At 42.9% G+C, this 13243-nt stretch overlaps 1 protein-coding gene across 4 annotated transcripts in view; it reads left to right on the top strand.

Moving 5' to 3' along the window:
* The first annotated feature begins 7571 nt into the window (after positions 1-7571).
* Positions 7572-13243, top strand: part of LOC104050481 (neural-cadherin) — a 66724-nt gene continuing 61052 nt past the window's right edge. For all 4 annotated transcript variants that reach the window (XR_010374275.1, XM_064459519.1, XM_064459518.1 and 1 more), the window contains exon 1: positions 7572-8624. Coding sequence is in view for 3 of the 4 variants with exons in the window: in XM_064459519.1 (XP_064315589.1) it covers positions 7592-8624 (1033 nt within the window). In the remaining variant the exon portion in view is untranslated. The remainder of the gene's footprint in view (positions 8625-13243) is intronic.

The following is a 13243-nucleotide window of genomic DNA, read 5'->3' as shown; positions in this document are numbered from 1 at the left end:
CAAAACAAACCCAAACAAACCCTTCCATATCCCTTGAATTTGATACATTTGAAGTGTGGCTCTATTAAAAGATACTACCATGTAAAAATCAGTTCTCTCCTGTGTATTGAGTATTTGCTTTTTTTAGTGACAAACTATTGCTATTTTTTAACTTGGTTTTGGAACAAAAAGTGCACTAGATTTGGGGTTTTTTTTCCCCTTTTTCATCATTAGGAGAAGTATTTATTGCATTCCAACTATTAAATTTTGCTCTAGCTTATGGAAGATAATCTACTTTAAATGGTATGGAACAGTGTATTGGTTCTAATTGTTTGTTTGATTAAGAGCCCATGGAATAGAAGATGCACATTAAGAATGTTTAAGTTAACTCACTTTAATTCACTGTCCATTACCCACTTAGGCTGCTGTTTCATAAAGAGGAAAAGAGAGACAGGAAAGTAAATGGAAGCCAGATTGCACAGAATGCTACAGAGGAAGGTGATTAAAAGACTAGAGCTGGGAAAGGAAAGGTGAGATAAAAAGTAGTGCTTACTCCTTTTTTACTTTTATAATTTACTGTTGCTTAGGTCGAGGTATGGTGAGAAAATCTGAGCTGACCCCTGCAGCATTTTAGATATTCCTCATACATGTGAGTCAGCAGCTGTTCTAAGAAAGAGTTGTAGAAGCAGCACAAAATCAAATATTAAAACGGTATTATAAGGAAAGCTGCGATCTGCTGCTTGAGCAGTCTTTTGCCTAGAATTATTTACAATAGAATTAAATGAGAGCTTGACTGCCTCCAGCTTGTCTCACCACACCTTCGTATAACATGAAGGAAGATGATGAATCTTTCATGGCGGCATCATTCCTTACTGATTACTCAGGCTGTAGAAGCAAAAAGGTTTCCTCTGTATTCCCTTGTATAGGTTTTCCATGTGCCCTGACTGCAGCCATAAGATGTGGTTTCTAAGTTGCCAGCAATAATATGCTTGAGTATTTTAACATCTAAGAGTTTGAAGTGGAAGTCAGCCAAATTGGAATACTAATTTAGGTTTGTATCACTCAAGAGATTCTTTAATTTCCAAAGGTGAAGGTGAGCTAGTTATTTTAAAACTTGAAAGGTAGTTTCCTTCTTTGTAGGTAGTATATTATTCTTTATTGTTCACTATACCCAAATATTTCTTACAGTAATTGTCGATCTGACACACATGCTAATTCTGATGTGCAGGATGAGACACCTCGAATGAGCACAGACACCAGTGTTTGGTACTGTCACACTGTTCAGTTATTTAAACAAACATTATCTTCAAAGGTTGCTCTATGTAAACCTGTTGTAAGTACTTTTTTGTTAAATGTGCTGATGTGTGCTATTTAAAGAATTGCAAACCCCTCTCAACTCTAGAAAATCTCTATGAAAGAGTGTTACATTGCATCTAGGTCATTCCATCTTTGGCTTTCAGAACTACTGACCTTGGTAGATATGGGCTGTCTGATTTTGTAGCAGTTTTCTGCTCCAGACCCTGGAGGCCTTAACATCCCAAGCCATGGGGCTGCAGTCCATCTGATATGCTTCCCAGAACTGCAGCATCTGGAAGACCAGGTTTCTCAACAGCCCTACAGGCAGGAAGCTGAGAAGCTTACCAGAAACCTGCTGGCTTCTGTTGGACCTTGGGCAGAGTTGAATCAGACATGTTTTCTTTGCCAAATTTGCAAATTCTGACAGTGTATATTGTGTTCTTCTGATCAGTTCTGCTGAGGTGAAAAGAGTTTGGGGTTATGAAACACAGAAATGTGATGACCAGAACAAAAGATATTGAAGTTTTGGAGAATTATGCTTATAAATAGGAAATATAAGCAAGAATGAATTGATTCTTTCTGTTTACTGCACTTAGACAAATAACTGAAAAATACTCTAAGCAAGGTTTACTAAGATTTAGTGTCAGACATATGCATTCATTGTGTTTTATGTACTGAATGCAATACCAGCAATCTGTTCCTCACAGACATTTCATAAAGGCAGTTATAGGGATGAAGCATAGTTTTGAGAACAATGGATGTTTAGAGAGTAGTATGAAGTAATTTACAAAAGTAATTATTTGAAAAAAAGTGAAACAACTCTGTATCAGCCACATAAGTCAAAATTCTGATTGTTAGAAAAATTTTATCCTTTGAAAACTTAGGACTTTAAGAAAAGTTTTTTCTGTAAAGGTTTTCAAGCTGCTTACTGAGAGTATTAATAATGTAATTATATTGGTAAGTAGTAAGGCACCAGCCAGGGAAAACAGATTATACCGTTAGAGTGTTATTCTGTGAGAGTTTATTGTTACTGTATTGTCTGATTTCAGCACACCTCAGATTTCACTTTTTTATATGTACATATAGCTCATTTAATTTTATTATAAGTTATGTAGGAGGTGTTTCTGACTGCATAAGAAACATGTCCTTTTACATAGATTATTGTAATGAAAATTAAAACACTCTAATCTTCTTGGACTTGTATATAGCACACTGTGGTTAACAGCATAAAGGGTCTTCCAGCTGGCTGAAATAAACTGGAAAGTAATTGTTATAAAATACTGAAAGATATTGTAAATTTCATGAGTTTTTTAGTTTTGGAGGGAGGATTCTGCTCTTAGCCTGACAGAAGGTGTTTCTTGCACTCATTTGACTGCTAGATTCCAAGAAAAAAAATGTGAAATATAGTGAGAAAGCTGCATAAAGAACTAGCAAGGATTAGACAACAGCAGCTGTACTTCTGAATAATTTAGGTTTAGTTTGCAAAATTATACAGGAAAGGATTATCACTTACACTTGCTTTTCAGAAAATGGAGCTACAAATGTTGTTGTAAAAAGTGACAATGTACAAACCACAGGGACTATCTTTTCGCTTTGGGCTAGATCCTGCAGAGCCATGCGCCAAGACACTTGCAGAATCATGACTGGGAATTAAATAGTGTAGAAAGAGCTTCCTTTGTCTAGATATGCAGCAGGGCAGAACCCTTCCTGAAAGTTTAAACTAGTGCTTGAGAGTAATGTCTGACAGGTGTAGCAGATGATTTACATATGAGCTTGCTCCAGAGCCAGAAGGGTATATTAATTCTGTTATTGATGTATATATACAGTTATTTATAGTGAAAGATCCTGAGGGACTTCCAGCCCCTTTCTCCCCCTTGAAAGCCAGCTATTGAGTATGCAGCAGTCAAGAGCACTCACTGATTCAGGCAGATTTGCCTTTTGATCAAAAGCAAAGTAAATTGTGCCACTCTTCCCTAAGCCGTCCTGCTCTTCAGCTAAAAGGAGTATGTAAAACAGGAAGAATGATTAGCATCATTCTTCTCTCCTGCCTCAATAATTACAGTGCAGTTCCCTAAGGTTAAGGCAAGATTTTCCTCAGGATGTTTCCTGTTCATATTTTAAAGGAGATCTAATTTCTAAATTGAGAATTCTGCATCAAATACTTGGCGTGATGTTTCTTTAAAACTTTGTGTTAATATTGTAAGTTAATAAGTTACAAAGACTAAAATTCAGTAATTTTCAAACATTAATTAATAATTTTTGACAGAGATTTTGCTTTTGTCTTGGCCTTGCCTTCACCTGGTCACACAGGTGAACTTCAGTAACCAGCAGGTCGGTTGTCCTTAATGCAGTGTGTGACCACTAGATGTCTTTGGGCATGTGAGGGCTCCGGAAACGATGCTTACCTTGCACTCCAGCTTGCAAGCTAGCAATCTGTACAGCTGGTGAGCCTGGTCGTGAGATTTGTTCTGATGTATGTAGATGTACCCTTAGAGTTGTAAGTCCTGGATTTTACAGAGGGAAACTTCTAATTACTGTGTTAAAAGATGCACACGGGTAATTCAAGGCAGGAGCAAGAAAATAATTGTTGCTTTAATGTGAGAACTGGTGCTTCTTAACTGTCAAAGCCAAAATTAGAGCTAGCAGAAATAGAGGGTTAGCTATAAATGGGAGAATGGTCTGGAACATTCAGAGGACCCTGTTGTAACCTCAAAGAGTGCTGTTTAACAGTCAGAAAAAGGAAGCAAACTACAAGTAAAGTTTATTATACTCTCTAGAACTCAAGTTTATCTCAATAAACTTGCAAAGTAGAAGAGCTGAACTGCTTGTATTGTAAAGTCAGTGCCCATACAGTCAGGACTTCTGGAGATGGGCTGAAGTTGGAAAGATTCTGACTGCACAAGGATCCAGGGCACCCATTTAGATTCCCACTAATTTGCAGAGTTAGTAATAGGATTAGAGTCTCAAGTATTTGTCTATGATTACCATAGGGCAGTGACCTAAAAAAATCTACCACCTTTTAAAAAATTACAGTATAAAGTCTCTATTTTCCTAAAAAGGCCTTGTTCAACCTCTGTGTTTTCTGTCTACATGCCGATTAAAATTATGTAGGTTGAATTCTGCATTTGAAACCATGGATGAGACTCCATCTTTAAAGTCAGTTAGAACCATGTTTGTGCCTAAATGAATTAAAATGTCTGTTGAATTTTTGATGCAGAAATCAAAGACCTTTCAAAATGTGTTCTGTTTTGCTATATTTTCACAGGTTTTTATAGAGAGAAATCCCAGTGGACATAGAAAACAGAATTCACGAAAATGATCCCACAAAATTGTTTGATCAAGTTTTGATCAAATACTCCTTGCAGATTCTTCACAGTGTCTTACTAGTTAGGGAACTTCTGGAAAAGTTCCATTTATTTTGGAGCCATATAAATCTTTGTGACCAAGTTATGAGTTCTTCCCATCCCAATCTGTGTTGCCCTTTGCTCTGTACACAATCCATAGACATAAAAAATTTTATTTTCTTAGGGAAATAAAAAGCCACCACAAAAGTCCTGAAGATAATATTCCATATTGGAGGGTGGTTTTACACAGAGATTTCAAGGCCATTTTAACTCTGTGAGGAAATCTTCTAAGAATTTGGATTATCTCAACTTTCTACATCAAGACAAATGTAGTATTTTCAATTTTTTTTAACGAAGGCATACCCATGATTATTATTATTATTGCCAATTATAATGAAGATTTAATTCTGTTAAAGAGATGGATGAAAGATTGACCCATTTATTATTTCATCCTAATCAAGACATCCGTGCCTGCATTGGAATTCAGCTACAGCAACTTTACACTACAGGTCTTATGCCAAAGTAGAATTGAAAACGCTTGAAATCTCAGGCAGGTTTGAGGCATGGGAGGAATAATTCCTATCTAGTACTCTAGATGAATTTCTTTTTTCTTCAAGTAAATGGTTTTGCCTTTCTGATGGGCCACCAGAACTTTATCAGTAGCGCTGTTCTACCTGAGATGGCATTTCCTCAGCCTTTTCTCCCTTCTCTGTGCTTCAGGACATGTTAGAGATAGATGTGTTATTTCTGGAAGTTCTTGTACTTCATTCTGTGGATGAACAGAAGAGTAATCCTGCCCTAGACCCCGAAGAAATTTCTCGGTCTGGAGTTGCTACTGATGGTTGGTGTGACAGGGGAGGAGGGAAAGGTGAGTGAGTACAGCTACTCTATGGCTGACACTAGCATGCTGCTTGGTTGAAACAGGATACAGTATGAGGCATAAATGGAGATAGTATATTAATGTATGAAACTGATGATTTGTATCTCTTTAATTACTTGCAGGATGAAATGGAGAAGATCACTCTTGTGGTAATAGTAGAGCACTTGGATTTTTCATTCTGATTCTCCTATAGTCTTGCTGCTTGATCCTGGACTCACATTTCCCCATAAAGGCAGCTGGTTTCTCTAAAATGCTATCAGGAAGATACAATATTATGTTTATAAAGATTTTCACAGACTTGGGTGGGAAGTATAAGGAAAATGCACTGCCTGTTTTATGAGAAAAGTAACCATTATTCAGTCTCATAAAATTTCAGTAATGTGACTAATACAGAGTATCTTTTATTTTTTTTGCCGTTCTTTAATCTCAGAATGATCCTTAAGATCAAGTGACTTATGTACTACATAAATATAGCTAACGCCTGTTTTATATTGTGTTTGACTTTATATTCTTGAAAGCCCAATTCTGTTTCAAAGAGGAACTGCTTAATATAGTAACTTTTTCTGCAACATACCTGATTTATGTAGTCAGTTAACTTTAACAGTTAAATTTAGTTTTATTGGTTTTTTAGTTTTACTCACTTATGCAAAAAATCCAACACAGTTAAACAAATGTTGTATTCTATTTCCTTCTGTTTATTACCAGAAACACTCCTAGTTAAGCCACATTTCTTCTAAAATATTTGTTCTACCTTTACAAATCCAGAGGTATTAGGGAGTTGATTAATTGTGACTAAAGATGTAACTTTAGGCCAGTGACATTGCTCAAGTGCAAGCTGAGGGCAAAATTGGGATTTTATAACATGTAGCTATCTAGAAATCAACAGGAAAATATTTTCAGCAGACACCTGAGTGCTGGGAAAGCATGTTGGACATGTGTTGGAGCATGTTGGCAATCACCTGTGTGCTGGTGCCCAGCGTAAGTGGACAAAGAACTTGGCTGCTGGGGAAGGCTGCAGGGCTTCAGGAGGTGAAGCAAGTGGTGACATTAATACATAAGAAGGAAAGTTTGGGCTAATGGGTAGTTAACCCAGTAGGGACAGTTCCTGAGCTGAGGCCAGTTGTATGAGGTTTAACACGGCCAAGTGCCGGGTCCTGCACTTTGATCACAACAACCCCATGCAACACTATGGGCCTGGGGAAGAGTGGCTGGAAAGCTGCCTGGTGGAGAAGGACCTGGGGGTGCTGGCTGACAGCCAGCAGCACATGAGCCAGCAGCGTGCCCAAGTGGCCAAGAAGGCCAACAGCATCTGGGCTTGTATCAGCAATAGCATGGCCAACAGGAGCAGGGAAGTGATCGTGTCCCTGTACTTGGCACTGGTGAGGCCGCACCTTGAATACTGTGTTCAGCTTTGGACCCCTCGCTACAGGAAAGACATGCAGGTGCTGGAGCGTGTCCAGAGAAGGGCAATGAAGGGTCTGGAGAACAAGTCTTGTAAGGAGCAGCTGAGGGAACTGGGGTTGTTTAGTCTGGAGAAGAGGAGGCTGAGGGGAGACCTTATCGCTCTCTACAACTACCTGAAAGGAGGTTGTAGCGAGGTGGGTGTTGGTCTCTTCTCCCAAGTCACTAGTGATAGGATGAGAGGAAACAGCATCAAGCTGCACCAGGGGAGGTTTAGATTGGACATTAGGAAAAATGTCTGTACTGAAAGAGTGGTCAGGCATTGGCACAGGCTGCCCAGAGGTGGTGGAGTCACCATCCCTGGGGGTGTTTAAAAAACACGTAGACGTGGCCCTTCAGGGCATGGTTTAGGAGACATGGTAGTGTTGGGTTGGTGGTTGGACGTGATGATCCTAGAGGTCTTTTCCAACCTTAATGAGGCTATAGCCCTGCGAGAGTTCGTGACGCCGCACCGCTCCCTGCCGAAGGAGGGAGCGCCCAGCGTCAGGCGCCCAGCGGGGCGGTGCTGCCCCCGGCCCCGGCCCTGCCCCGGCCCCGGCGATTGGCCGGCGGGTCCCAGCGGCCCCGGCCCCTCCCCGCCCGCCCAGTCACCGCGCCGCGCCGCCGCGGGGAGCCACCGCCGGCGGCAGTCATGGCTCCCCGCGGAGCCCTCGGCGCTGCCGGCTGGCTGCTGCTGTGCTGGGCTCTGGCCGCCGCCCGCGCCGCCCCGCGGAGGAAACCGTCGTTCGGCGGCCACGTCGCGGAGAACCGCCCGGCGGGCACGCGTGTGCGAGGGCTGAGCATCCCCCTGACGCGGCTGGGGCCCGAGCCCTGGTGCGCCAAGGTGCAGGGGCGCCGCTGGCACCTGCAGCTGCTGGGCGAGGGCCGCTCGCACTTCCAGGCGTCGCTGCACGCCCGCACCGCCCGCGTCTGGCTGCGCACCCGCCGCCCGCTGGACCGCGAGGCGAGGGCGCTCTACTCCCTCCGCCTGGGCTTGTGCTGCAAGCGCTGCCCGCCCCGCGGCCCCGCCGCCGCCGCCGAGCTGGCCGCCCTCACCGTCCGCGTGCTGGACGACAACGACAACGCGCCGCGTTTCGTGGGGGGGCCGCGCCCCGGCGTCACGCAGCTCCGCGTGGAGGAGACGCTGGCCCTCAAGTCCCAGGTGTGGCAGGCGCGGGCCGAGGACGCGGACGCGGGCGCCAACGCCGAGCTGCGCTACTTCGCCCTCCCGCCCAGCGCGCACTTCTTCGTGGTGCCGCGCAGCGGGCGCGTCGTGCTGGTGCGCTCCCTGCTCCACCTGCGCGCCCCCATCCCACTGCGCCTCTACGCGCGGGACCGCGGCCGGCCGGCGCTGCTCAGCGACCCGCTGGAGCTGGAGGTGCTGCCCCAGCCCAAGCGGCTGCCCCCGCTCCGCCCCGCCGCCCCCCGCCGCCGCCGGGCCGCGCCGCCGTCCCCCGCCGCGCCCCCGGCGCTCTCCCTGCCCGAGGACGCCCGCCCGGGCAGCCGCCTGGCCACGCTGGCCCCGGCGCCCTTCGCCTCCGCCTGGTTCGAGCTGGTGTCGCCGCCCGTCGAGGAGTCGCCGGTCGCCGTGGAGCGCGAGAGCGGCGAGGTGACGCTGGCCGCGGCCCTGGACCGGGAGGCGGCGGCCGCCTGGCACCTCGTCGTCCGCGTCCGGGAGCGCCGAGGTAGGTGTCGGCGGGGGCTGCCGCACCGGGAGCTGCGGCTCGCACAGAGCAGCGAGGGGCCCCGTCCGGCCGGCGGGTTGGGGATGGTCGGTCTTTCAAGGAGCAGAAAGTCCCCGAGTGACAACAAGCATGCAACGACGGTTTAGCATCAGGTGTCATATGCTGGTGTCATCATTTAGCATCTGGTGTCATATGCTGTTGCATTGTGGAATGCAGTTTTGATCTTTTAAATCTGTAAATCATACGTATTAAACCACTGTAGGTGACACGAAGCGTTATGTAGTTTAGTGAATAAGGGCTGTGCAGCTGTGTGAAAATGTTTGGAGCAGGAAGGTGGTTATCAGACTTCGAGTATTTCACCTGCTAAAATTCTTGGTCACTAATGAGCTGCATGGAAAATCTGTAGTGTAACCAAAGTTACACTTACTTAGATTATATATGTGTTGAGACAAAGCGTGTTAGGTACACACGCTACCTACACACAAGTCTTCTCTACTTAAATGCTCCCCATAGCTTGGAGCCTGTAAGTGCTTAACTGGAAGTGTGCAGCTGAAGTCATTGAGTTTTGAGTTGTTAAAGTTAAGCATGTTTGACTCACAGGCATGATGTTTCTGCAAGATCGGTGCCTTTCTGTTTATGTGCCTGCTCTTTTTTAAAACTGTGAGCAGTCCAACGTACACCATTAAAATGGCACGTTTGTGATTTAAACTGTCATGGGCATTCACAGTGTCTTGCTCAAGTTAACTTGAATAGCTCATTTCATTTCCCTCTGGCTGATTACATCGATTGCTTTTTAAATTTTTTTTTTAAATTTTGAATTGCCATCTTGGTTAATATTTCTCACCTATGAAAACACAGCTTAGTTTAAGCATATTTTTAATTCCCTGGATGGTGGATATCTGTGTACATTCACAGTGTCTCCTACTTTGCTGTTACTTGTGATTGTAACAGTGTTCTGAAGATCACCCAGAACGTGAGTATTTTGGAGAAACTTGTATCAGCACAAGTAAGTTGGTTGGCTTGATGTCATCTTGGAAAGGTTTAGGAAGGGTTTTGTATTAGGGGGCTCCTAGTGCTTGTGAAAGCTATTAGGTTTTCAGCAGTGCAACTGCTTGGAGTAACTTCTGCTAGCCACAGAGCTGTGCAGGCAGGGGAGCTTCCCACGCTATTCCTTTCCCGCATCTCTTCTGACTGAGGGGCAGCCTGTAGGAGTGAGAGGCAGTTTATTCTTTGGTGTCTGTTAAATCCCAGAGGTTCCCTGAAGGGATTCTGATTAGTCCTGACAGTTTCAGTGACGTGGATACTTCCCCCTGTGAAGTGGGCTAGATCACCAGCTCATTTCGCTCTGGTCCTGAGGAACAACTCTCAGATCCTTCTCTCATTCTCACTTGGGCTTTGCCATGCCTATCGCTATAGCATGCTGGTGTCAGTCACTGGTACTGGCTTTGTGCTGTGTTCCAGCCTGGGCTTTGGCTGCTAACCAAGAGGTTGATAGACCAGTTTCCAAAACACAAATGCTTTCTGTGTCCTACCTTCACTACTCAGTCTTGAGCAAGGCTACATGCCAAAGGGGATGTCATTACTCAGAGGCAGTGATGTGAGAATTGAAAATTATCTACTGATTAATTCTGGTGTTAGTCTCTTCTTCAACCCAGGCAATGATGTCAAGAATAAGGCAAGATTTTTAGTTGCCTTAGCATATAAAGTCTACCCTCTTTGTCCTTTCTTTTTTCAATGTAGTTTATAGCGATTCATTTGTAATGTGCACTTCATTACCTAATGTAGTAAAGAATGCTTAAAAGCATTGTGGCACAAGTGGTCCCAACACATCTCTAGGAAGAAAAACTGATTTATTTTATTTTGCTGATGGAGCGTTCTCAAAACAGTAGCAAGAAGACTGGTATATGGTAGTTCAGCAGTGTTTCTTCCTAGTTGGTGTGACAGCCCTCACCCTTTAGTTCATAAATGGGACTGTGTAGGAGATGTCCTGTTCCTGAATTAATTTTTATTCAGAGGAGCACAAAGGATATGTAACAGGCTGTATGTTTGTTTATTTTTTTTCTCTTCAGCTAAAATAGAATTTTTAAATACTTTTCTATTTGCTTCCTTTCAGTTCTGTCCTGGTTAATCTACATGGCAGTGTGTCCAGGACTGGTGTTCCACTGAAGTAAATACTGATCCAGATGCAGCCAGACCTTTAGCACCTCAACAAGCACATAATCTTTCACATCTTCACAGAAGGGTTTTCTCACTCTGAGTTGCAGCTTGTTGAAGGTATGAGCTAACCTAGCTCACTCCGCTGGGGATGGGAAGTAACTACCAATGTCACAGATTCACTCCTCGCTACGCGGAGCCTTTTGTAGTAGAACCATACAGTGTGACCATAGGCTTGGCGCTGGTGTATGCTTTCCTGCATCAGGGGTAGCTTTGAGGGGCATTTGCAGCATGAACAACTCTTCAGCGTGCAGGGTTGGGTTTTTTGGCAAAGCTGCAGCTGAGCTGTAGGACTCATTGTAGTGATGTGGATGAATCACTGTTATCGCTATTGTCATTACCAGTGCAGCTACATGCTGTAGTTACTTTTTGACTGAAAATATTTTGGTTATAGAATTCCTGTTTTCTTTTTTTAATTGTAGATGACAAAATTTTCCGTGATTTGTTTGGTGTTCTTTGAAATAATAAATAATTATTTCATGTATTTTAGTGCTACAGTAAAATTAACTGCAGTCTGTAGAGGAAATAGTATTTACTAATTCTCTTTATTCACTGTATATCTTTTTGTGGCCATTTGATAGTTTGTAGACTTAAATTTAACACAGTTTATATGTTTTCTGGAAGCAGTAGTCACTGGAAAGCAGTAGCAGGAAAATCTGGACCTATAGTGCTAGGTGCCTTTTATATGGCAAGGGGTCTGCTGTACTTATCCAGGGCCTGGAATTATTACTCCTCCACAACAGAAGGAGACACTGTCTGGTTTTGTAGTTCAAGGTCAGATGAGTTCCTCGCATGAATTCTTAGAAGGAAGGTATAAAACCAGGCAGAAGTAATTTTTAAGGTATAGAGAAGAGGTCACAGATCAGGAAACACTTGTATGTTAGTTTGAGCAACAAGAGCCTAACAGAGTTCCAAAATTTCAGGCCTTAACTTCATAAACATGTTTTTTGGCTCATGGTTCTTGATGAGCAAATTCCTTTAGTGACCCCATTGATCACCCAGCCCTAAGCGATATTCTTCAGTTAACCCTGCCTGGAGGGAGCGATGGTTATGCTCACGTTTTCTGTAGCATTTCAGATTTTATCCCATTTCACTTATTTAGTGCAATTTATTTAGTCTTCACAAAAATGTAATACTATGTCAAATTGTTACCCAGTGAACAGAAGGTAAATTTCTTAGACTGTCATACACATTAATATTTTAACATAGACCTAGCATTTAATTTGAGAAGGAGCCATTATTATTCCAGTAATTCTTGGGGGAGGTGCATGAAAGATCCTGTCTCTTTAATCCTCTGCCGTCTCAGGCTCCTTTGACCTTACTTCATCCTTTGGCATTAGCTTTGTAATCCCTTGCTGTTCATTTTTTCTTATCAGAGGATTTACTAAGGGTGATATTTGACATGCCTTCCAAATAGTTAACAGTAGTCATTTATGTTTTAAGTATATTTGTCCTGTTTAAATTGAACAGATAAAGTGGAGGTACCGATTTTAGTGATATGTATATTTTAAACCTTGAAAGTTTTCATGCTTGCAAGCCAAGGATCATCTGTTTTAATTTTATCTGAGGCCTGTGCCCCTTACTAGCTGTATTGAGTTTGTGTGGATCATCCCTAAGAATTAAGTAGCTTCTGGGTGATGTTTTGTCTTTTGCAGTTCTTATCACCTGTTCTATGAATTACAGCCATGTTAATGGTTACACATCAAGCTGGGCTTAACCTGAAACCGTCATCTATTATTCAGCAGATGCGTTTCTTTAAACTGCAATGGGTTTCATGCTATTAAGTCAAAAGGAGACGTACATTCTGTGTGTGTTCAGGACAACTCTGAGTGTTTACAGGTTGGGAATGTTACTTATTTGTGGTAGAAAGGAATGTCTGGGGAAGCTTCAGAGCACCATGTTGGTGTTTATTCAGTCTGAATGTTCTGATACTATATGCTCTACTCCAAGCAGTCAGATTAAAAATATATTTGTGAAACTACTGGGACTTCAACACCAAAGCTGTTTAGATGTTCTGGCTGTTCATCATTTCAAACACTCATTTTCTGCAAAAGAAATAAACTTGCCTTTTTAAAAAAGTTTTTAATATCTAATAAATTTCAGTACAAATCTGTTAATCTGATGGAAGTAGTAAATTATGGAACATATGGATAGGATCTTCCTCAAAGCTGGTTTATAACATCTTGAACCGGGCATTGATTCTCTGACTGACATGGCAATTATGTTACACTTTGTTTGATTATGAAATAGTTTTATTTCAGTTTTTCCTAACCTGTCTTTTTTTCAGTTAGTCTCAGTAGTGCCCAAATTTGTAGACAGAATATCTTCAAACCTTCTTGGTATGTTTGGGTTTGAGAATGGAAGAGAGACTGAGGCTTAGCCCACAGTGAATTTTCTTTGTCTTC

The sequence above is a fragment of the Phalacrocorax carbo genome, chromosome 8 (assembly GCF_963921805.1).
Source record: "Phalacrocorax carbo chromosome 8, bPhaCar2.1, whole genome shotgun sequence".
NCBI classification, from domain to species: Eukaryota; Metazoa; Chordata; class Aves; order Suliformes; family Phalacrocoracidae; genus Phalacrocorax; species Phalacrocorax carbo.
Note: the sequence above shows the minus strand (reverse complement) of the source record. Positions and strands in the feature narration are given on the sequence as shown.